The sequence below is a fragment of the Rana temporaria genome, chromosome 2 (genome assembly GCF_905171775.1).
Source record: "Rana temporaria chromosome 2, aRanTem1.1, whole genome shotgun sequence".
In the NCBI taxonomy this organism is placed as follows: Eukaryota; Metazoa; Chordata; class Amphibia; order Anura; family Ranidae; genus Rana; species Rana temporaria.
In genome coordinates, this window is record NC_053490.1 from 315,233,306 (window position 1) to 315,259,342 (window position 26,037).

The following is a 26,037-nucleotide window of genomic DNA, read 5'->3' on the forward strand; positions in this document are numbered from 1 at the left end:
ATGTGCATATACTTAGCAGCGTGAGGTGAGGAGAGTGTGAAGTGTCGCGAGATTTGAATGCGGAAGCTGCAGCTGGGAGGAGAGCTGCAGGCAGGGTGCGCCCAGGACTTAGAAGGAGCTCCGAACCTGGAGCTGTGGACTAGAAGAAGGAGAGCGGTGCATGGACCTGGAGGGGAGCGGTGACTGCACGGCCCGGAGAGTGAGTCCGCATGCCATACAATTCCCGCACAAAGCTCTGTTTATGTCTTCTGTCCCATTCACACGTGTCCCAGCCTTTCCTCATTCCCCATACTACTACAGCCCTCCTCCCTTCTCTGTGATAGTGTCACGGCTGCCTACTGATGCTGGGGGAATTCCTCTACTCCTCCTGTGGGGCTGACTTCTTTTTTTATATCTCTGTCATTATATCATTTCCCTAGGACAAACAGGATTGTGTTTGGTGATACTGTCTTGTAAAAAGGGGGAAACAAATAAATAAAAGTATGTATTTTGTGTGTTCATGTAATATAAATCTTAAAGTTTCTACAAGCTTTAGACCCCTTTCACACATTGCCCGCTTTAGTGGCAAAGCGCTGCCAGTTTCAGTGGCTTTACCGCTGTAATGGCTGTGCTTTTTGGCAGCTAGCAGGGCACTTTTAACCCCCGCTAGCAGCCAAAGAAAAGGTTATTAGCACCTGTGTTTCGGCACTGCCGAAAGCTGGTTATTCATTTCAATGGGCAGGGGGTTTTGGGAGTGGTGTATACACTGCAACTGCACCCCCCCCCCCTTTCCTTTAAGGTCACATTCTCAAGTGACCTTAAAAAGCAAACCGCTAATGCTGCAAAAGCATCGCTAAGGTGCCCAATGTGTGAAAGGGGTCCTGCCTCTCCCAAGGATGGTGCCCGTTTTCCTCCCAATGGCCAGAGTTCCATTGACGGGCACAATACCTCTCAATGACACCAACAGTTGGCACCAATGATGGGGCATTGCTTTTTTCTTCCACTAATGTCAGGACCTTTTCTACTCTCGTTGGCCACAGCCTGGCTCCCCTAAAGTCTGAAGGACAGTAAAACGCCCCTTTGTTTTGATGGCTCTTTTTTTTAAGAAAGCAGTTGTCTACTTAGGAGCTAAAGGGGGGCCTCTAGTCTGGCCCCTGACATAACCAAAGGGCTACACATAATGTTCAATATATGTAGTACTAGAGAGGAAAACGGGGTCACAGTGTGTACGTGGTATGTTTTAGGCAGGGGATGCCTGCAGAAGACAATCTGAAACTGGGAACATGTTACATGGGGCTGGTAGAGAAAAGTGTTATCCCTAACCATTGTTTCCACTACAGACTGCCGAGATCTGAGGGCCACACGCCATATACTAATGAGCAACAGGTTGGACACCAAAGCTTTAAAGCTCAACTTAAATGCCTAGTACTAAAGTATGTTATTTATAAATGCATGCACAGCATTAACCCCTTGGAGCTGGTGATCTGCCGTGCTGGTTCCAGGTATCACGGAAGTTCCAGCGCATGCGCGAACTGATGCGCTGAGATGGTTCCAGCTATCGGGAAAGTTCCTTCAAGTACTGCGCAGGTGCAAACTTGCTGACGGAAATCCCCGAACGGCGGCCGGCATTCAGGGCGACGTGGACTTAGAGGAAAGTGGCCAGTTGGCCTCACGTCCTCGGACGGCTCGCTTCGCTCGCTCGGCCTCCTGGCTCTTTTTTTAACATCCTCCAATCCACGGGGATGTTAAAGAATGAGCCTGGATGCCGGGCGAGGTTCGGATATTTCCGTTGGGAAGTTTGCGCCTGCGCAGTCAGTGAAGGAACTTCCCCCATAGGGGAACATTGAGGACAAGTCACCGGCTCCCACCGCCCCCTTTAAGGGCTTTTCAAATACCGAGAGGTGGGAAGGGGGCCTTTGGCCTTGTGTCAGCCATGATTGGCTGTCACATGATCACAAAACTCCAGATCTTGAGCAGCGATCGGGAGGTTTCAGTTAGCCGTTAGCCACCGGGCACTGTGTCGGGAGCATGCTCTCGGCATGATGCTATTGCATGCAAATATGTGGCTGCTTAGCGCCAAGAGGCCGCATATCTATTTGCCCTCAGCGCCAACAGGTTAAAGTGGGATTAAACCCCCCCTGTTCAGTGCCTCCACAGCAAGCAGCTTGCTATGGGGGAACCTAAGCCGCAGCTCCTTGTGTCCATCCAGACACAGAGCCCCGGCCTCGCACTTTCTCTCCTCCTGATTTGCTAGCTGACTTTGACAGCAGCAGGAGCCAATGACGCTGCCGCTGTGTTTCAGCCAATCGGGAAGGACATGGATGGCTGAGACACTTGTGGACGTCGCTGGACAGAGAAGGACCTCAGGTAATTGTTAGTGGGGCTGCTGCACACAGAAGACTTTTTATCTTAATGCAGGGTTCGACGAAATTCCAGGCGCCAGGTGGCAATTGCGACTAGAATTGGCGACCTGGGGAAGGAGGCATAGGCCTGCCGAAGGCATCAAAACCGCGGCCTCAATTATCGCGCGGCGAGGGAGGTGGGGACGCACGGAGACACAGGATACCCCATCCTATGCTTCCTTCTGTGATCTGACGCCATCTTGTGGTGGCCGTTGGTATGTCAAGACAACCAGCAATGCTAATGGAGCCTCCCCTGTGTTTTCACTGCCATCTCCTTCCCTTTTAATTAGAACCCCCAAATATTATATATATTTTTTATTCTAACACCCTAGAGAATAAAATAGCGGTCATTGCAATACTTTCTGTCACACTGTATTTGCGCAGCGGTCTTACAAGCGCACTTTTTTGGGAAAAAATACACTTATTTTTGAATGATGATAATAAAAAAAAAAAAGACAACAGTAAAGTTAGCCCAATTTTTATATATATATATATATATATACATACATACATACATACATACATACATACATACATACATACATACATACATACACTGAAAGATAATGTTACGCGAGTAGATTAATACCCAACATGTCGCGCTTCAAAATTGCGTCTGTTCGTGGAATGGCGACAAACTTTTACCCTTTAAAATCTCCATAGGTGACATTTAAAAATGTTTACAGGTTGCACGTTTGGGTTACAGAGGAGGTCTAGGGCTAGAATTATTACTCTCGCTCTACCAATCGTGGCGATACCTCACATGTGTGGTTTGAACAATGCTTTCATATGCGGGCTCTACTCACGTATGCATTTGCTTCTGCACGCGAGCTCAGCGCGACGGGGCGCGTTTTCTGGCTCCTAACCTTTTTTAGCTGACTCCTAGATTCCAAGCAAATTTGTCAAACCCTGTCTTGATGCATAGAATGCATTAAGATTAAAAAAAAAAACTTCTGCCTTTACAACCCTTTTAAAGCTAAATTCCAGGAATTGTCACTTTGTAAATGGTGAAGGCACACTATAGGTTAAGTCCAAGGAGCTGCATGGATTATTTATATCTGACAGGTTTATCTATCTGCTGGCAATTTACACTCGAGACAGAGGCAGAACTACCAAGATTGCAATTGTGACTGGGCACTGGTGTTCTGCCACTGTGGGGGGCCCCCAAGCAGTGTTGCCAGTAAAAACAGCAGTTGTCTATAAACATCAGAAAAGTACCTGTTTAAACTACACTTACCCCCCACCCCCTTCTTGCGTACCTGACCATGTCATCCTCTTACCAGACTACTTCTGGTCGACGGGTTTTTGGCGTTTGGATTGGCTGGCAGGGGATGATTTCATCACACACGTGCACACAGAAGTCACTCATTCCAGCACTGCCAAAGTGACCCGGCAGCCGCGATGTCCGCCGGGCACCAGCGATTGCCGGTGATTACGGCAGGAGTGTGGATCTGTGTGTACGCACCGATCCACCTCCTGTCAGAGGTGAGGAGACCGATGCTGTGTTCCCAATCCAGAGGAACACACATCGGTCTCCTGCCCTTGTGAATTCCCCCCCCCCTACAGTTAGAACACACTTTAGGGAACATATTAACCCCTTCAGCGCCCCCTAGTGTTAACTCCTTCCCTGCCAGTCACATTTACACAGTAATCGGTGCAGTTTTATTGCACTAATCGCTGTGTAAATGGTCCCAAAAACGTGTCAAAAGTGTTCGATGTGTCCGCCGCAATGTCACAGTCACAATAAAAAATTGCAGATCGCCGCCATTACTAGTAATAAAAAAAAAAATAATAAAAATGCCATAAATATATCACCTATTTTGAAGACGCTATAACTTTTGCACAAACCAATCAATATACGCTTATTGCGTTTTTTATTTACCAAAAATATGTAGAATACGTATTGGTCTAAACTTTTGGACCTAATATCCCTGAACCGGTATCTACTAATCTATTCCTTTCGGATAGAGTTTGTCCGCTGAGTTGTAGCCTTGTTCCAGATGGAAGACTTTTTAGCCTCCATCGATCTAAAGGATGCGTATTTACACTTGCCTATCTTTCAGCCTCATCAGAGGTTCCTGTGGCTTACAGTTTGTGGCTCTACCCTTTCGGGTGTGTTACAGCTCCCCAGGTGTTCATAAAGGTCCTAGCACCAGTACTGGGTCTTTTAAGGGCCCAAGGGATCTTGGTACTTGGGTATCTGGACGACCTCCTGCTCAGATCACTCGCTACATGCTCTAGAACAGAGCATAACCTATACAGTGCGGTATTTGGAAAGCTTGGGCTGGATCATAAATACCGAAAGGTCAATCTTGAGACCAGCTCAAAGTTTTAAAGCGGTCCTCCACCCTAAAGTGGAGTCCCGCTGATCGGAACCCTCCCCCCCTCCGGTGTCACATTTGACACCTTTCAGGGGGGAGGGGGGTGCAGACACCTGTCTAAAGACAGGTATTTGCACCCACTTCCGGCCACACGCTACGGGCGAAAGACGGGCATTCCGTCACATCCCGTCTGTCGCCCGTTGTGTGCTGGGAACACTCGGCTCCCAGCACACAGCGTGTGAGCCAATCGGCGGGCGCAGCGCGACTCGCGCATGCGCCGTAGGGAACCGGGCAGTGAAGCCGCAGCGCTTCACTTCCTGGTTCCCTCACCGTGGATGGAGGGGGGAGCAGCAGGGTGACGAGCGATCGGCTCATCCTCTGCTGCGATCACCGCTGGACTCCAGGACAGGTAAGTGTCCTTATATTAAAAGTCAGCAGCTGCAGTATTTGTAGCTGCTAGCTTTTAATATATTGTTTTAGTGGCACATCCGCTTTAAGGTATTTAGGTCTGATCCTAGATATGGTCCAAGCAAGAGTATTTTTGTCACCCGCAGGAATCTGTGCACTGAAGAATCAGGTGTGTCAGCTAAGGGGCACCAGGCAACCCACCATTCGGCTCTGTATGAGTCTTCTAGGGAGGATGGTATCCTCCTTTGAGGAGGTGCCCTATGCCCAGTTCCATTCCAGGCCTCTACAACAAGACATCTTGTTGGCTTGGAACAGGAGGGGACAAGCCCTGGATTAACCAATGTGCTTATCTCTCCAGGCACGTTTTAAGCCTAAATTGGTGGTTGCAGGATCGGAACCTGTGAAAGGGAAAATCCTTTCCCCCGGTAACTTGGAAAGTACTGACAACAGATGCCAGTCTCTCAGGCTGGGGAGCGACCCTATAGGGCAGTGATGGCGAACCTTGGCACCCCAGATGTTTTGGAACTACATTTCCCATGATGCTCATGCACTTCAGCAGTGGAGTTGAGCATCATGGGAAATGTAGTTTGAAAACACCTGGGGTGCCAAGGTTCGCCATCACTGCTATAGGGGCTCATAGCTCAAGGGAAATGGTCAAGGACTGAACAGATCCTGCCCATCAACGTCCTGGAATTACGGGCAATACGACTGGCCCTACGGTCATGGACGGTGGAGCTTCAGGACTGCCCTATCAGGGTATTCAGTGGCCTATATAAACCACCAAGGCGGTACCAGGAGTCGTTCAGCTCTGAAGGAGGCAAACCACATACTAGCTTGCGCAGAGGGACGTGAGACGATCCTATCGGCAGCCCATATCCTGGGAGTAGAGAACTTGAAAGGCAGATTATCTCACCCGCCAGCAGATCTGCCTTTGGGAATGTTCCCTACACCCAGGAGTGTACCAGGAAATTTGCCAACATTAGGGATGGCCATAAGTCGACCTGCTGGCATTCAGGTTCAACAACAAGCTACAGCAGTTTGTGTTCTGAACAAGAGATCCTCTGGCAATCGAAGCAGATGCTCTGGTAAAAAAAATATTTAAACATTAGATTCAGGCGAGTTGTTAGAAGCACAATCGGGTGTTTTTTTTTTTTTTTTTTTTTTTAAATCTTTGCCGTACATACCGTTTTAGAGAGAGAGATGTTCTCCGCGGCTTCCGGGTATAATCTGCGGGACTGGGCGTTCCTAATTGATTGACAGGCTTTCGACTGTCGCATACAGCGCGTCACGAGTTGCCGAAAGAAGCCGGACTGCGAGTCGGCTCTATAAGGCGCCTGCGGATCGACGTTCGGCAACTCGTGACACGCTTTATGCGACGGTCGGAAGCCTGTTTTAAAAAAAAAAAACACCCGATTAGGGCTGTTACTACCGATTATTTTCATAATAGATTAGTTGGCCAATTATTGTTTCGATTAATCGGATAATAGCCTTACAAAAAAGTGTTGTTTTTTTTTTTTTGTTTTTTTTATTTTTTATTTGGCCAATTTGTTGTTGGGCAGATTACAAAACACAAATTGCCGCAAAAACACATTACATGCTTTTCTGCAGCTTCTCCATTAAAGTATATTGAACCAAAAAAAAACTAAATCGCACCGGTTTGCGTTAAAAAGTCCTTGCCCTTTCCAAATACGCAGCAGCTGAAAAAAATCATGGATGTGAACGTGTCCCATATGAAAACATGTAAATGAACTGTAGTGTGTTTCTGCAAAAAGCACCAGACCCCAGGCCTGAGATGTTTAGTAACATAATGGGGTTAAAAAAACAAAAATAAGTACAAAAAGAGAAAATCGCTACTGTAAGGGGTTCATTTTTTTTACTGTGTGACAATGAAAGTAATATTTACAGTAGCGATTTGCTTTTTTGTACTATAAAGGGTTAATTTTAGTTTTTTTAACCCCATTATGTTACTGGCCGATTAATCGATTGTGAAAATTGTAATCGATTAATTTCATAATCGATTAGTTGTTTCGGCCCTACACCCGATTGTGCTTCTAACAACTCGCCTGAATCTAATGTCAAATTTTTTTTTTTTGGGTGAACCCCCGCTTTAAGACCCAGACCATTACGCAGGTAAAGAACCTGGGCAGTTTTTGCGATTCGGCACTGCGTCACTTTAACTGACAATTGCGTAGTCGTGCGATGTGGCTCACAAACAAAATTGGCGTCCTTTTTTTTTTATTTTTTTCTCTTCCTTTCATGGACGGACACAGCAGCAATTGACCTTAGGGTATTATCCTTCCTTTTAGGAGATTGACTAGGCAGAAAACGGCACGTTAAGTGTTAAACACTCCACCAGTACAGTACCTCCCAGGGGGCGGATCCCCCGGGTACATCCCTCTCTCTGCCTCATGCAGCCTCAGTTTTTTTCTGCCTAGCGAAATGAGTTGACATGGCTCTTCTGGGCCCATGTTCTCTGGAGATTTTTTGCGATTTTTCTCCCTTTTTTTTTTTCCTTTGCCTTTTTCCTGCTTTTTTTGGATCCTGGGATCTACAATCAACTGCCGACTGGGTGACAGGCTGGATCCTCGATCCTTGTAGAGCGGAGCTCCACCCTAAAGTGGAACTCGCACTGATCGGAACCCCCCCCCCCTCCGGTGTCACATTTTGACACCTTTCAGGGGGGTGCAGATACCTGTCTTAAGACAGGTATTTGCACCCATTTCCGGCCACACAGTTTCGGGTTTTCTGCGGGCAGAACGTCACCTCCCGTTGTGCTCTGGGAACACTCGGCTCCCAGAGCACAGCGGGAGCCAATCGGCGGAGCAGCGCAACTCGCGCATGCGCCGTAGGGAACTGGGTAGTGAAGCCGGAGCGCTTCACTTCCTGGTTCCCTCACTGAGGATGGCGGGGGGGAACAGCAGAGTGACGAGCGATCGCTCGTCTTCTGCTGCGGACAGCGCTGGACTCCAGGACAGGTAAGTGTCCTAATATTAAAAGTCAGCAGCTGCAGTATTTGTAGCTGCTGGCTTTTAATATTTTTTTTGTGGCACATCCGCATGCTGTTTTTTGCATGTCAGCGGCCATTTTGGAAGGGAGTTTTGCCTCTAGTGGCCAAAATAACGGCGTGAACGGCTCCAGCACACTTCCTGAGGGACGACACAGCACGGACAGCGCTCTGGGCAGTCACAGCAGCAGTACAGCCTGGTCGGGTGGTGAGTCCTCTGGGGGTGGGGGGTCCTCTGCTCTCTGCTGCAGCCGGGAGGTTTTCTGCACACGGTGGTGTAGTGGTTAATTCCATTACTTGTCTGCAAGAGTCATTGATTAGTTTCCTGGACATTGACAAGCATCCCAGATAGCTCAATGGGAAGCGTTAATGCCAGACACAGAAGAGGGCCCAGGTCCTGACACGTGCGTTCCACTCTCCTGTCCGTAAGTGACGTTTGAGAGTATCAGCTTAACGCTCCAATCTGTGTCTCTCCCTGCATCTGCGTGGGTTTCCTCCAACCCTCCAAAGAGATGTGTGCATACACTTCATAATATACATACACACAGTGTGGGACTTGCTAAGCTGCGGGGTAATTTTACCTTTCCTGCAGGACGGGAGTTTTGGTGTTTTCTATGGGCCCCCGGCTCTGAATACCTTTATGAACATTGGGTAGTTCCGCAGGGAAGCATACATGTGTGTCCCGTTTTTGCACATGTCACATAATTTTCTGTGCTTCGTGATGGGGGAGGGCTTCTGTCAGTCTGTGGCCCTCCCTTTTGAGCTGGCGTCGGCACCAAGGGTTTTCACCTAGGATAATCGCAAGCTCCTAACTTGTTGGGACAGCGAGGCTTTGCCTCGTGGGCTACTTGTTTGACCTTCTTCTGAGAGCAGCTTCTATCTCAGACCTAGTGGATGTGTTTTATAGCCATTCAGACCCTCCGAAATTTCGGGTGGGTGCTAAACATTTAGAGCCGGTCCTGGTTCCGACTCAACAGTGGAGTATCTAGGGTTGATCCGGACTCCTCGTGGCGAAGGTCCTTCTTCCCCTGGAGAAATCGCAGACTCTTCAGTCCGCGGGGAAAGTATTGGCATCACGCTATCGGTCTACTCTCCGGCTACATGCAGGTACGGGGCCTGTGGGTAGCCTCCTTCGAGGTGGTACTGTATGCTCAGTTCCACACTCAGGTTTTCCAGGGGAAATACTGTCCAGGTGGTAAACATTTTCTTGTCTCTGAAATCGTCAGATTCAGGTGTGCCACCTAGTCAGTTTTTCTGAGTTGGTGAAGGAGGTCCCCGACTCTTCGGTCGGAAAGTTGTTTCTTCCTTCCAGTGGTCGGTGTTTACGACGGACGCAGGCCTTACGGGTTGTGGGGACACCTGGGGGGTCCAGTCGGCCCTGAGTCGCTGGACTTGCGCGGACCTACGGTCACACCTCCTTGAAGGTGTCCGCTCTCGTCTGGTCTCGGTAGCTACCCGGGGTCGGGCTGGTTAGTACCTGGGTGGGAGGCCGCCTGGGTGCTGTGGAGTCTGTCTACCGTTCATTGTCCTACTATTTGGGTGATCAGGCTTTGATTCTCCTCGTGTTCGAGGAGGTTGCAAGGTCGTCCGATCTGGATTCAGCTGACAACGCCATGGCCGTGGATTCGGTCTACCATCAGGTATACCGGCAGGCGGACTACTGGAGTCACCTGATGCTGGACCAGGGTGACTTTTTTTTGTGCTTGGGGGTGTTTCGGCTCTCTTGAAGGAAGTGAGTCTCACAGGGCAGGAGAGATTATATCTCTCCTGGATCTCCTGGCCGCTTGTCTCCACCGCAGGGGTGTCGAAGTTAGTGGCCAGGTCTAGTGCTCTGGTACTGACGTGTAAGTCGCGCTGGTGGCTCTGTGGGGTCTGTATCGGCGGCTTTATGCCGTTCCTCCATTGTTGTTGCTTAGTAATTCCCTGCTGTGAAGACCAGGCAGATGATAGTTTCATGTCCACTCAGTTTCTGCAGAGCAGTCACGGACAAAGCCCACTGTGCTCTGTGGGCGGTCAGTAAACAGACTCTGTTTACATCCCACGTCACTTTGATCTGCCTACACGGAGGATCCTCTTCCATTTGTTTTTAGAGGATCAGAGGTAGGTGGGTGTAAATGTACACAAGTCCTGCTAGGAGAACACATTTAATATTGCTAGTGGCTGTAACAGCCACTAGCAATATTTGCATGTAAAATCGTGCAGGCTGGTTGTATCAATTTTAGGTATATGCAGCCTGCCCATACATGGATTTAAACAATCTGTGGCCAGCTTTAGGATGCTTTTTAGGGTCCACTCACCAGATGGCTATATATATATATATATATATATATATATATATATATATATATATATATTTCAATGCTTGCCAACACAAGGACCTGTTAAAAAGTAAGGTATGTCCATACACCCTGAAAACTTTTCTAACTGCTTAAAGTGGATGTAAACCCTTCATACACCCAGTGAAATGAACAGCCTTAGATGATAGAGATGAACCAAATCGCCTTACATAGTTTTTACATGTATATCTGCTGTTTTTCACATTTATATACTGTTTAGAATGTTCAGATCATGCTAGGAATTTTTCTCTTCCTGTTTAACACAGAGTGTGATGTCTGGGCATACAGCCAAGATGGCTAAAATTGCTGATTGGTGGAAAGGCGCATGCACTCCCACTTCGCAGACTCTTGGAGGTGTTTTGTAACGGGGCCAGCTCCCTGCTAATTTTAGCAACCTCCCCTGACAAATGTCAGGCTGCTTTTATCTGATGTGTCAAAGAATGTCAGTTATCAAGCTGATAACCGAGGAAAGGGTCAGGAGAGAGCTACAGGACTTGGCTCTTTGAAGATAGATAACAAAATACTGCAGCTATAAGTGCCCAGCTCAAATTTTATGAATTGAGTTTACATCTACACACACACACACACACACACACACACTAATGGCAGTGATCAGCGATTTGTAGCGGGGCTGCGACAGTGACATTTGACACTTTTTTGCTATTAAAATGCACTGATCACTGTATAAATGACACTGACTAGTAGTGATCAAGGGGTTAAAAGTGTTCCGTAGGAGGCGTTTATAACGGGGGGGGGGGGGGGTTGTTGTGGACTGGCGAGGATGAAATAGATTGCTGTTCCCGATCACTAGAAACAGACGATCTCTCTACTCCCCTGTCAGAACTGGGATCTGTTCGTTCACATTGACAGATCCTCGTTCTGGTTCTCTGTGGGCTTGTTTGCGGGTGGCCCGCGGACATGGAGGCTGCCTGTCACCGCAGGTGCGCGCTCACTGTATCTATTACACAAACCGACGTACAGCTACGGTATAATGGCGGCTGGTCGGCAAGTGGTAAAAGTGAATCTCAAACGTTACGTTCTGAGCACTGCTGCAAATTGTGGAGATATTAATTACATTTGCGTCTACATACACCCAAAAGCTGGATATTTGGTCTGTCTACATTATATTTCATGCTACAGTTGGCCATTCAAGGCATAAACACAGAGAAAATCTTGATTGTTTTCCACATTAATGTGCAGCCTGTACATCCCTTGAGGCCCTGTCCTTCCCAGCCGTGTCCTGCCTTTTCCTTCCTCTGTCCATCAGGTGCTGTTCCCAGGCTGTGTAAGGTATGTGAGCCATGTCAATCAAAATGTGTTAGAATAGCATTTTTTTAAGACCCGACAGAAAAGGTTTATGTAAGTCTTCTTTTTTTTTTTTTTCTTCATTTTTACTGAAACTCGCATATAACTGTTAGTGTGTTTTTCCGCACATTAAGTTTTTGTCCATGAATCCCACAAAATAATGCTTGTATGCTTATTTTGAAATGCATATAAAAAAAAACCTCACTGTGAGAATATTAATTTGCCTTGCGGCACAGAATTAGGAATGTGCCGCTGTGCACATTCTTAGTTTTCAGGCCCAATGTCAAACTGAAAAATTAGTCGGTGTTATTGTCAGGTTAACTGTATATGAACGCTGTTGAGCTTGGTCTAAATATCTAAGCTTCAAAATACTGATGACAGAGTTAATGCAGCATAATGTTATTATAAAAGTTATTTTCAGTATGTTTAAATATGCTGTTTTTAACTAAAAAAAAATCTAGTGATCCGTTTGCATTTCTTTGCTCTGGCAACTCCTTTTTATCGGGTGCCATCTGTCTCCCAGTTGTGTTCCTGCATTCTCAACCTGTCGCTGACTGTCCTGATTGTAACTACAAGTGTCGGTGCTGACACAAATGGCACATTGTTATCACGATCAGGAAGCTGGTCCAAACAAATGACGTGAGTGCATTTACACAGAAAAGGTTGAGTTCAGCAGCACTAAGATGCAGTAAAGGATGAAAACGAGGTGAAAAACCTGAATTTTATGGAAAAAAACTGGCAACTATTTCATACATAAGGTTATAGCAAACTTAGTGATTATTATTTTTTATTTTTTTTAATAACAAACCTGTTAGACTTGCCTGCTGTTTGCAGTGGTTTTGCACAGAGCAGCCTGGATCCTCTCCTTCTCGGTCCCTCGCTGGCGCTCCTGGTCCCTCTCTCCTGTCGAGGGTCCCTCCCTCCTGTCGAGTGCCCCCACAGCAAGCAGCTTGCTATGGGGCACCTGTGCCGAGCTGCAGATCTGTGTCCATTCAGACACAGATCTGCAGTTCGCCCCACTCCCTCGTTGGCTAAGTGACTTTGACAGCAGCGGGACCCAATGGTGCTGCTGCTATGTCTCGGCCAATTAGGATGGACGGCCAAGGCACTTGTACACATCGCTGGATTGAGATGTGGCTTTTTATCTGAATGCATAGAATGCAAATTAGAATGTTATTTAAAAATAACAAACATATTCTACTTACCTGCTATGTACAGTGGTTTTGTTTAGTGCAGCACCAATCCTCTTATAGGGTCCCCCGCTGGCGCTCCAGGCTCCTCCTGTGTTGAGTGTGTCCATAGCAAGTCCATTGACACACCGAGCGTGGCTTAGCCCCACTCCTGCTCTCTCCTCACTGGCTGTGATTGCCAGTCAAGTTCCTCACCCCTAACTCGCTTATCCATGTCTTTTATGGACCTTGCTTTGTGCATTGGTACGCAGTCATGTTGGAACAGGAAGGGGCCATCCCCAAACTGTTCTCACAAAGTTGGGAGCATTAAAATGTCCAAAATGTCTTGGTATGCTGATGCCTCAAGAGTTTCTTTCACTGGAAATAAGGAGCCAAGCTCAACCTTTGGAAAAACAACCACCCCACCCTCCACCAAATGACTTGTCAAGTGCACAAAGCAAGGCCCATAAAGACATGACTGAGTGAGTTTGGGGTGGAGGAACTTGACTGGCTTGCACAGGGTCCTGACTTCAACACGATAGAACACCTTTGGGATGAATTAGAGTGGAGACTGTGAGCCAGGCCTTCTTGTACACATCAGTGCCTGACCTCACAAATGTGCTTCTGGAAGAATGGTCAAACACACACACACACACACACACACACACACACACACACACACACACACACACACACACACACACAAACTTCTAAACCTTGTGGGAAACCCTTCCTAGAAGAGTGGAAGCTGTTATACCTGCAAAGGGTGGGTCAACTCAATATTGAACCCTACGGACTTAGTCCAGGATGCCATTAAAGTTCATGTAAAGGCAGGTGTCTCAAAACTTTTGGTAACGCGTCTACAGAAAATTTTCCATTTTGCCTAGCTATTTTATGTGCTATGACTGTTAAGGGCATGTGATTCTAATCAATATTAAGTGTTTTTAGCTACTTTAGATTTGGAGAATACTGAAAAGCAGAGTTCTAATTTGTGTTCTTTTTTTTATACTTCAAGAGGTCGTGTACATGTTGAAAGGAAAAGGAAGCTTCTGTCTTATTCATCATATTTGCGCTTTTATTTTATTATGTGTCATAACAACTGCTTGACAACACTCCTGTTTTTAAAAACAGGCACTCGGCTGCCCAACTCCTATCACCTAGTGCGTTTTTGTGCTAGTTGCTAGACGCATGTTTGTTCTCTGCCTCCGATATTATTTAGTACCTTTTTTTTTTTTTTTTTTTTTTTTTTTTTAATTATCTGTAAGGGCCCTTTCACACGGGGCTGTCCGTGTGCGGGCTCCGCTTTGCTCAGCGGCGATCGCTCCGTCCATCCCCGCTGAGCAGGCAGGTGACCGGTCTGTCTCCACACTGTTCAGGGACCGACCTGTTAGAGCGCCACTCTCCCCTATGGGGGATTGGGTGACAACGGACCGTAGTCACCCGATCGTTCCACCAGACGGATGGAAAAGTAGGGTTTTCCTCCGTCGCACTTTGGCGGGTCGGATGTCAGTGGGCATGTCACTGCTGACATCATGGCTCCATAGAGGAGCACAGAGTGCCCGTTCAGGTCTACCATCCTATGCATGAAGGTGAAAAAACATCCGACGGTACCACCCCCCCCCCCCCCCCCCCGAACCCCCGTTTTACTTGCCTCACCCCTCGAAAGTCCCGCGCGCGTCCTTGTGATCCTCTTTGGTTCCCAGCCTGGCCGTTGATTGGCTAGGCTGGACGGATTAATAGCAGCGCAGCCATTGGCTGGCACTGCTGTCAATCACATTCGATGGCGCGCCGGGGCCGAGTGCTACAGTCGGCGGCTAAAAAATAAATAAAACATTATCGTGTGTACGCGGCATGAGTCTTTTTGACTAAAATGCCGTTTTAGTTTTTATTTTAGTCCTCTCAATTGTCATATTTTAGTCGATTAAAATAGTATTGATTTAGTCGACTAAAATGTTTTAGTCTACGAAATTAACACTGTGGCAGTGACACAAAGGCGAGGGACAAGGCAGCAGGTGAGTTGATGCCCGCTAACGGGCACTACCATGATGGATCTGAAATGACAGGTGCTCTTTAACCACTTCCCGATCTCCTCATGTACATATACGTCGGCAGAATGGCACGGACAGGCACATGTACGTACCTGTACGTCCTCTGCTAGACGTGGGTGGGGGGTCCGATCGGGACCCCCCCCGGTACATGCGGAGGTCGGGTCCGCTCGGGGATCGATCCGGGACGACGGCGTGGCTATTTGTTTTTAGTCGCGATCGCTCCCCGGAGCTGAAGAACGGGGAGAGCCGTGTGTAAACACGGCTTCCCCGTGCTTCACTGTGGCGGCGCATCGATCGGGTGATTCCCTTTATAGGGAAGACCCGATCGATGATGTCATTCCTACAGCCACACCCCCCTACACTAGTAAACACACACAAAGTGAACACTACATGTTACAGCGCCCCCTGTGTTTAACTCCCAAACTGCAACTGTCATTTTCACAATAAAGAATGCAATTTAAATGCATTTTTTGCTGTGAAAATGACAATGGTCCCAAAAATGTGTCAAAATTGTCCGAAGTGTCCGCCATAATGTCGCAGTCACGAAAAAAATCGCTGATCGCCGCCATTAGTAGTAAAAAAAAAAAAAAAAAATGCAAAAAAACTATCCCCTATTTTGTAAACGCTATCAATTTTGCGCAAACCAATCCGATAAACGATTATTGCGATTTTCTTTTTTTTTTATACCAAAATTAGGTAGAAGAATACGTATTGGCCTAAACTGAGGGGGAAAAAAAATTATATATGTTTTTGGGGGATATTTATTACAGCAAAAAGTAAAAAATATTGAATTTTTTTCAAAATTGTCGCTCTATTTTTGTTTATAGCGCAACAAATAAAAACCGCAGAGGTGATCAAATACCACCAAAAGAAAGCTCTATTTGTGGGGGAAAAAAAAGGACGCCAATTTTGTTTGGGAGCCACGTCGCACAACTGCGCAATTGTCTGTTAAAGCGACGCAGTCCCGAACTGTAAAAACCCCTTGGGTCTTTAGGCAGCAATATGGTCCGGGGCTTAAGTGGTTAAATGTAAGGATCTACTTATGCTGGTAGGTAGAGTCTTTAATATTTAAAAACAAAATGAAGGTTTACGATTTGGAATAAGCTGTCAAGTTAGTAAAACGGTGATATCCGAACTAGAGGTCGACTGATATATCAGCCGATTATTTGGTCGTTTTGGAGAAATCGGCATCGGACGATTTTCATCCAAATTAGGCCGATATTTAACATGGCCGTTAGCGGTGCCTCGGATCTGGAGCTAGGCCGAAGCCGCAGCCTTTGCTGATGCTGTGACCGCGGCGGCAATCCGCAGATTGCTGCCGCGGTCACAGCATCAGGAAAGGCCGCGGCTTCGGCCTAGCTCCGGAGCCGCGGCCATCTTGGTACACCCAGCGCGGCGGCCCTCCCCTCTGTTTACACCCAGAGGAGGAGGGGCCCGCTCGCTGCTATCTGCTGACTTTTTTTTTTTTTTTTTTAGTTTTAAGGAAGTCGGCAGCGGGCCTGTAACAGCTAATCGGCGCCACCGCTGCCGACATCCTCCACTCTGGGGGAAAAAAAACGTCCCCTGATGTGCTGGGCGTCCTGCCTCTGCCTACAAACCCCAGAATGCAGTGCGGGCCGGCAGTTTACAGTGGAGGATGTCGGCAGCGGCGGCCACTGATTGGCTGTTACCGGCCCGCTCTGCATTCTGGGGATTGTAGGCGGAGGCGGGGCAGCAGCACGTCGGGGGCAGGGACGAATGGAGTCTTGTGCTAGGCTGGTGGACATTGATGAGTAGGGGTGCAACGGATCGTCATTGATCCGAACCGAAAAAGATTGATCCGAACCGCACACACGTGATCCGAGGATTGTTTTCTAAAAAAAAAAAATAATAATAATTTGCGCCTGTTCAGTCCACACACAGCGTGGTCATGGCGAACGGAGGAGCTTGAATGCCCCGCGTCATTTAAATCCCCTGTATGGGAGCATTTTGGCTTCCCTGTCAAATATAATGATGAAGGAAAGAGGTTAGTGGATAAAACCGTGACGGTGTGTAGGCACTGTGGCACAAGAATGCCATATGACAGTGGGAATACATCAAGTATTGTCACTAGGGGTGCAACTGATCCGTACGGATCAGCACCTTCGGGTCGGGGCACACAGCGATCCACGGGCCTCCCGGTCAATAGGAAGGCAGCGGCTTCGACCTAGCTATCTAAGCGGCGGCCATCGAGGTCCACCCGGTGCGGGGGATGCAGGCTGCTCCTCGGAAGTTTGTAAGCACTTGAGCTCAATATGTCATTGACTCCTAACAGCCCAGCGATGCGCTCCATGCTGCACCTTGAGGAATCCACACGGGGAGCCGCCGCACCGGGCGTCCTGCTGCTTGCCAGAGAAGAGAGAGGAGGCGATCGGGGGGATCTGTATGGACTGAGCACGTAGGGGGGATTTTCACTAGACACTCAGCCCGCCGATCAATGACACTAAAGGGATCTAATGATTGGGATAGTTCAGGTCACAGTAGGGAACTGGTGACACCACTTTCGTACATGGGGCTGCGACTTCCACTTGGCTGCACATATAAGTATTGCGAGATGCAGTTATTTCAACACAAAACAGAGCTTATACGCTTAAATACAGTATTTGTAAATCTGACGGACTGTTTAAATGTGAAAATCAGAGGTGTTCTGTCACATTAGCAATAAACAGTCCGTCGGATTTCCAAACACTGTATTTAAGCACATAAGCTCTGTTTTATGTTGAGAAGAACTGTGAAATCTAAAACTCTGGTGGGTGTAACAAGATTTGTCTTTTTTTTTTTTTTTTGCTGATCCGAAAATGATCCGATCCGTGACTCCTAATCCGAGGATCGATCCGATCCGTGAGTTTTTTGATTCGTTGCACCCCTATTGATGAGTGAATGACTTTGGGCTGTACTGGTTGGCACTGATGAGGTGATGCACTGGTTGGCACTGATGAGGTGATGCGCAATAATGGGATGCATTGGTGGGACATAATAGGCTGCACTAATGAGGTGGCACCGATGGGCTGCACTGATGTGGCACTGACAGGCTGCTCTCCACCCTAAACAATTATCTCCTCCCCCACCTCTCCACATATCAGCCGCCCCGATTTCCAAGCAATCGGCATCGGCCAGAGAAAAACCCATGTCGGTCGACCTCTAATCCGAACTGTTTCAATTATACATTTTTTTTTCTTAGTGTACATGGATTTGCAAAGCAATGGGATAATGGAACGTTCCTGAACTTTGTTTTATCTCATGGTTACTATGAAATTGTGTGAATTCATCAATGCCGTGCATGTTATCTCAGCTTTCAGAGCTTGGATTTGTTGAATGAGTTTACCAAAAATGTAAATATTGCAGAATATACAGCATCATGCTACATTACTAAGCTACATTTCATGCTGAATAAACTACATTATTAATGTATCTTAAATAGAAAACTATTGGATTTTTTGCTCCAAAAGCATTTTATTAAAATGTGATAATCCCAATCATTGGATTTTTTTTTTCCTTGCCCGCCCTGGCAACCACTGAACTGTCAACCTGGCCTTATGTTTTAGATCATTGACATTTTGGCAAGTCAAAGTTCTGCCTAAGTGCAGTTTCCCTCAATGTTCTCACAATATGCTTTGTTCATCTTGTCATCAGTTTTAACAAAATATCCTGTTCTGCTATAGCTCACACCCCACCCTCTACAAAAGCTGAGGTTCAAGATATAGGGATGGTATGCTTTTCTTCATGGGCCTTGTTCACCCCTCTCCAAATATTGTGTTTTATGGTTCTGATCCTTTTTTCTTCATTTTGGTCTCATCCTGAGTGGATATGTGTTGCAGTTTCAAGGCTTCTTTACGTGGTATTCTGTCAAATTTGTAAGCAGGCTCTTTTTGAGTGCTGATGCAGCAAAAATTGCTAACATTTTACAGCTGCTGCCAGGGATATGTAATGGACACAACTATAGTTGTACTAAAGTCATTGTCCATCTTTTCTTTGCGTTTGCTGGCTGCATGCTTTTTCAGTGTATCAGACGGCATGGAAGTCAGTCATCCAGGCAGTTACCATTTTCAGAAAAAGGTCCACAACTGTTGCCTGTATGTCTCTCCTAATACAGATTGCATATAAAGTCTACTGAACGTGCTTTCTTTGTCTATCAGGAAATCGGTCTACAGAAATGACGGAATACAAACTGGTGGTGGTGGGAGCCGGGGGTGTTGGAAAAAGTGCCTTAACCATACAGCTTATACAGAACCATTTTGTAGATGAGTATGACCCTACGATTGAGGTAAGTCATGCACTTGTTACCTTGCTCACCATCTAAGATGTTTTTGTTTTACTAGGCTGAGCTAGGTTTACACTTTGTGTGGGTGGTTTCTGCACCCACAGCCACCTGCAGTTTAGGAGATGCGCGGGGGTGCCATTAATTCTAACATAATCCTTATCACAGCACGGTTTCTGCACTTATGGTTTACGTTCGGGCCACATTTTAATTAAAGGTGCAGGGACCTTTTCCTGCGTTTGCAGGAGGCAAAGCAGCCCATTCAAATGAATGGCCTGCAGAGCCGCACAAGTGTGAACCAATGTACAAGGTGTTTTGAAAATTATTTATTAAAATGATAAACAATACAGGTACGCAGTGAACAACATTACTTTTTCATAGCAAAACGCCCTTGTGATCTGATTCTGGTGCGGCAATAAAATGTTTGCACCTTTTCTGAGTGGTGCAAATGAAGCCCATACAAAATGAATGGGTTTAAATTGCACTACAAAAATCGTGTGATTTCAATAGGAATGCGTTGCGATTTGCTATCCAAATTACATGCAGTGTCCTGCACCGCACAAGAGTGATCCCAGCCTTAAGGAAGATAATTCAGATGAGATTAAATTCCAGAAGTAGAAGGTCAAAGCACAGTGAATCAAATTATCTATATATAATGTATGTATATATCTCTATCTCTGCAGCTTTTATTGGATCCATGCTTCAAATAAATTGGGCTGTTCCTACTGAGTGTTGGGTGTACCCAATAAAGTTGCTTTTGTGTATGTTCAAGGGCAGTCTCTGCCCCTCGATTTGCACATCTACCCTGGCCTTTAAAAGCAAACGCCACAAAGACAATATCTCTGTGCACTTGAGTATTCCAGAGTCATCTAGCAGGTAGGAAGACTCAAGTACACAGATGGTCTTTGGGTTGTCTTACAGGGTTAGCAGAAGGGTTTGGTATTTTAAACAGTGTTGGGAGGTATGTGAATTTATGAATACAAATCTTCTAGCTGAAACTCCATAAAAGACAGCAGAAAAATGTAGACTGATGAGGTCTGTCTATATTGTTGCAATTAATATTTTCCTGTTTTACGCTAGGACTCCTACAGAAAGCAGGTGGTGATTGATGGGGAGACATGCTTGCTGGATATTTTGGACACTGCAGGCCAAGAGGAGTACAGTGCCATGCGTGACCAGTATATGCGAACTGGCGAAGGGTTCCTTTGCGTGTTTGCTATTAACAATAGCAAGTCTTTTGCTGACATCAATTCCTATAGGTAATTGTGAACTTTTCCTCATGGTATGTATTTTTTGCTGGCAGTATCAACCTTCCATTTTTACTTTTGGGTGGCCAGAACATTTTTGCTCTTTTTTCACGTGCAGTAGGTTGGTCCCTCAAACAACCATAAACGTATAGCCTATGAAAATGCAGAGGGGCGTAAGGTGTACTAAGCCAGCCAGAAAGCAGTTCTGTTGAGACATAACCATTCCATCCTTGGCAGTAAAAGAGTTTATTACCTGTCCTCCGAAGTTATTGCTGGGCAACAGTAGATGCCAACTGGGCAAACAAATATCTGTTTATGGTTTTACTTGCAAGCCAACAGGAAATGGTGCTTTGCTGGCTTCCCATTACACAAAATATTTTGGTGACAGGCTTTTTCAGTAAAGCAGGGAGCAATGTATAGTAACCAAAAGCAACAAATTGGTGGTATTCCATAGTTTAATAAATATGATTACTGCAATTTGCACATTGTTTATTATGCATGGCGTTGCTGTAATAAAGGAGTATCATTAATAGCTGTGCTGTTTTCTAAAAAAAGTTATTTTTTTCTCTAACACAGGGAACAAATAAAGAGAGTGAAAGACTCGGATGATGTCCCTATGGTACTTGTAGGCAACAAGTGTGATTTACCAACCAGGACTGTAGACACCAAGCAAGCTCAGGAGCTGGCCAGAAGTTATGGTATCCCCTTTATTGAGACCTCTGCAAAAACAAGACAGGTATGTACTTTTTAAACGTCAAACTATTGCACAGATATTAGTGAATCGGACTGCAAAGAGGGGGAATTGTGCATGCACCTTTTTTGTTTACATTTTTTTTTCTTGGTATACAAATTGTAGAAGCTTTCTATAAAAAGTCTTAATTGCATAAATTCACCTTCATTTACTCATCAAGGCACTGTTATGGTGTGAAACGCGTTAATCTCTCCCACTCCCCTGTCTGTACATCGTTGTTGCTTTTATATATGCTAATTTTTTTGTATCTTCAGTTGGGTGTGCAGCCATCTGGATCTTTGTTACTTGAATCACTACATTTGGGTCTGCACCCCAGACTATACAGAACATACAGCTGACTCATCTTGGAGCAGTAGGAGCATGTATACGAATCCAGTTGCTATGCAATATTTGTCACATTACTGTCTTGATGCAAAAAGACCTGAGCTATTAGGATTGAACGAGGATTGAAAGTGGGCAACTAACATTGGGAAAGTCACCACAGTGTCTAATTTTCTTAATTTAACATAAATGGCCTAATAGATGGTTTCCACATTTACTAATTTTGAGTATAGTTGTTTCACTTGGTACCATTTTAAAAAGTGTGATAATCATGTAAAGGTTGCAACTTGCATAAATGGTGCTGCAGTTTTACTCTTATTTATGAACCTTTTTGTTCTTAAATGGTTATTGTAGGGTGTTGAAGATGCTTTTTATACACTGGTCCGTGAAATCCATCAGTACAGGATGAAAAAACTGGACAGCAATGAAGACAACAACCAAGGCTGTATCCGATTGCCCTGCTCTCTCATGTAAATAGGTAAGAGCTTAGGCATTACAGCCTTTACATCTGTGCATGCATCTGAAGATTGGTCGCTTAATCAAATCTGTAGTGCATGTGGCCCAGTAGGAGACTGGGCCATGTATAGGCATGATGAAATCTACTCTGATGAAATCCAGTGGCAGAACTGGATCTTATAATCGGGGATAGTAGTGCACGCAGTTATAGGATAGTTAGTACATTGGGATTCTGCACCAATAACAAAGTGTTGGTAGTGTGCCTTGGAAGCAAGCTGCTTTCTATGGTGTCAGACACAGAACAGGAGGAGCTGAGAGCGCCGATAGCAACCTAGAAGAGGAAGTTTGGGCCACTCTGTGCAATGTGAATATCTCCTAAATGAAATGGTGCATCATTAGGAGATATTCATTTTCCATACAAGTACTTTACTTTTAACCCATAGAGATTCTGCGGAATGACTTCCCACCAGACGTCTTAAAACTGTGTCTGAGCAGAAGCAGTTGTTTTAAACAAGTCTGATCCAGAGCACCTGAAAGTGCTGGCTTAAAGTCATTGCTGACAAAGGAGGTTTGACCAACTATTTAACTCTTCACTTACTTTTTCCTCCAGCACCATGTATGTTTAATGGGTATGTTCAACAAAAGTGTTCGTCTATTCTGGTGAGGATTGGATCACTTTTTATGGCAAATTTCCGCAGAAAACCACCTCCCTTAATTCCAAGGGGTTAATTTTCTTTCTCTTGCTCTGTCCTGTCAGTGGGGATGTGCTGGACTTTGTTTCCCTGCAAACGGAATAAAAATCAGCACATCCTTTAGTGAAAGCAGTACACACAAACACTGGTTGGGCACACATCTACCACTTTGGTCGCCCTAGATGTTTTACCCCTTCAGTAACCGTGCATATTTTTAGCACTGATCATAGTCTTGGTGTCACAGGTTCCCACAAAGTGTCAGATTGTCCGTCGCCAAATATCCCAGTCCCACTAGAAGTCCCTGATTGCCCCATTGCTAGTATAAATAAATGCCATAAAAATATCCCATAGTTCTAGCGGAATGCATATCCTCTTTTATTAACCTATATATTCTCCAGGACCAGGTGGGTTTTAAATTTTTTTGGACCAACTCAAAGTTTGTAAAAATGCAGCTCTGTTACACAGTACACAGCCACTAACCCCCCCCCCCCCCTCCTCCTCCTCTCCAGGAGTGGGACAGGGTAAGGAGAGGTTAGGCGCAAGTTTAGTGAGGGCGCCCCTGCCTAGTTGGATCTGAAATGGTCATTAAAGCTGAGGTCCACACAAAAAAGGAACCTCCGCTGTCCGGATTCCACCCCCCCCCCCCTTCGGTGCCACCTTTCAGGGGCGAGGGGGTGCAGATACCTGTCTAAGACAAAGAAAAAAGGAGGGTGCAGATACCTGTCTAAGACAGGTATTTGCACCCTCTTCCGGGCATAGACCTTGCATTATCTGCGGGAGTCTACGCCACGTCCGGCGCCACCCTGTCTTCTGGGATATACATGGGTCCCAGAAGACTGCAGGGACCAGTGGCATTGCGCAGCTCGAGTCGCGCATGCACAGTGGGGAACCAGGCTGTGAAGCCTAAAGGCTTAACTTCCTGATTCCTTTACCCCCATGATGGCAGCGGCAGCACCCGAGAGACGAGTGCATTGTTGGTCCTCTTACCTTTTTCCTTCGATTTCCGTTTTTTTTTTTTCTTCTTTGTCTGAATTGCTCACTTCCTGTTCCTCCTCAGTAAGCTTGCCCCCATCATCAGAGCCGTTCTGGCTGGAAGTTAGTCAGCGTGCTCGCCCCCTCCCTTGGGACTACATCCCTGCGGGGAGACGCTTTTTGAAGGAAAAGGTAAGTGAACCAACAATGCACTAGCTTTAAATGAACATATTTAGAAAATAAAAAACAAATCTTTACAACTACTTTAAGGACTCATCAAAATCGACAGGAAAATGTGTAATCCAAGGGGACCAAACTTTATGAATAAGTTAACAAAGTACAGCTGACAGTGTTTTTTTTATTTTTTATTTATTTACTTGGTACCATGCCATTATTTTATTCTAGAACATTGAATCTGCATGCACTGAATAACGGAAATAAACTTTTTTGTGTCAAATGTAAATATTAAGACCCTTTTATATCTATTTTTATGCACACTGATCTTTTTTTCTTATTTATAGACTTTTTTTATCTGAAAAGTACTGACAGTATCTTCTACCAGAAGACCAAAACACACGACCCACCTGCACAAATCTGTTCTCATGGAAATGCCACTTAACAAAATGTTATACCTCGTTCACAGATGGTCTTATCACTGTGCACTTTTTATATGGATGTATCTCACCCATTGTGCTACTCAAATACCAAAGGTAATGTCTGTGACATGACTGTTCTCAAGCGGTAACACTGAAGAGTGTGATGTGAAGATTCCTTATCCTGTATTTCAGTGAAACTCTTCATCTCAAGGATTCCTGCATTTCCTGACTTTTTTTTTCCTGCGATGTGTGAATAACTTTGGCCCCATACCACTGTGCTCAGAGGAACTTCTCATACAGAGAGGGATTGAGTTTTTTGAACTGACATAATGTCATACATACTACTGTCATCAATTGAATGGTCTTTGACTTTCAACAGAGACTTTAAGTTTACAACTGCTTTAGGACCAGGCTTTTTATTCAAGGATGTCATTCCAGTATGGCCCTCACTCCTGGCTGATCTGGCCCCCTGGTGGTCTACTGGCTTTGAGGATTGTTCCTCTTAACTGTAACGTACAACAGCAGGAGGACCAGAGTACACCTTTTTATTAAAAGCGTAGACCTGGCTGATACTTGATCTTTTTTGTAGTAATTCACCATCTGCCTTACTCATCTCGGCACACACCACCATGGTTGTATAGCATTCATTGACAAATACCAGGTCATATTATTATCAGTAGTTTTCATCTATTTTCTTATGCTATACTGTATTTGTTATGCTTTGGTCAGTATTTTCTGCAAATTATGGCATTTATTGTATACAATCATGTATGTGTGAGATTGAGATCCTGAATCTGGACAATCCTATTGGCCATTATAGAAGCTAAATATTTGACTGGTGTAAAGAATTAAGCATGTAATTATCTGCTAGTATATGGCAACAAGGGTCTTGTAAGAACACAGGTTTCCACATTGCTGCAAAAGTTTATTTCTTTTCAACTAAAATGTAAGAAATGAACCAAGTTGCAGAAACTTTTAACAGGGCCGATATTAAGTAAAGAAAAACATCCCTTCTGTCTGATTGCAGAACAAAAGCGGCATGTAGTTTTTTTTGTCTCAAACATTTTAAAGGAAGTCCAAGGTATTTATTATAATTACCGAATTATCATTAAAAGCTTACATGTAAATATATTGGTTATACTTTTGTAGGCCCCCTCCCATTGTTTATTTGTTTGACACTGAAGTCAACATTCATGATTTTGATAATCGCAGGATAAACCTACCCATAGAGCTTATTGTTTAAAACACAAATCTGTCAGAGGTTTGTGCCTAGACTAAGTATTCAGAGCAGTGTAGCACAAGTACTACTTTGTTGCACTAGTTAACAAAAATCATATTAATGGCCCCTGCTTGCCCACCTTTTAACTTGGCTATTGCCTCAGGAGGTGGGAAGGTCTGCCTAATCATGTAACTGGTGTGCTTGGCTGTGGTCACATGAACAGGAACTGATTCCCATTAATTAGTACAGACCAAGAGCATCCCTTTGACTGCTTGGTCTCGGTGCTGTGCACGCAATCTCAGCATAGAAACCAATGCCCCTAGATGCATGTGGGCGTTAAAGCCCACCCTCTTTGCCACTGCACATATGCAAGAGGTTAAACAGAAGGTTTTGCACACTACCAAGAAAGAAATCTGTTGAGAGGTTTGCGCTTAGACTTGTATTAAGAGCTGTAAAGCACAATCACTTTGTTGCACAAGTAAACATATTATTTGTAAGTAAAGTATAAATGTAAGCTTATAATACACTCTATTAA

General features: G+C 45.4%; 1 protein-coding gene across 1 annotated transcript; it reads left to right on the top strand.

Moving 5' to 3' along the window:
- Window positions 1-26,037, top strand: NRAS (NRAS proto-oncogene, GTPase). The gene is made up of 6 exons (XM_040337436.1): window positions 1-199; window positions 19,127-19,254; window positions 20,329-20,507; window positions 21,072-21,231; window positions 21,922-22,045; window positions 24,209-26,037. The coding sequence occupies exons 2-5, from the start codon at window positions 19,144-19,146 to the stop codon at window positions 22,039-22,041; spliced, it is 570 nt and encodes a 189-aa protein (XP_040193370.1). The 5' UTR covers window positions 1-199; window positions 19,127-19,143; the 3' UTR covers window positions 22,042-22,045; window positions 24,209-26,037.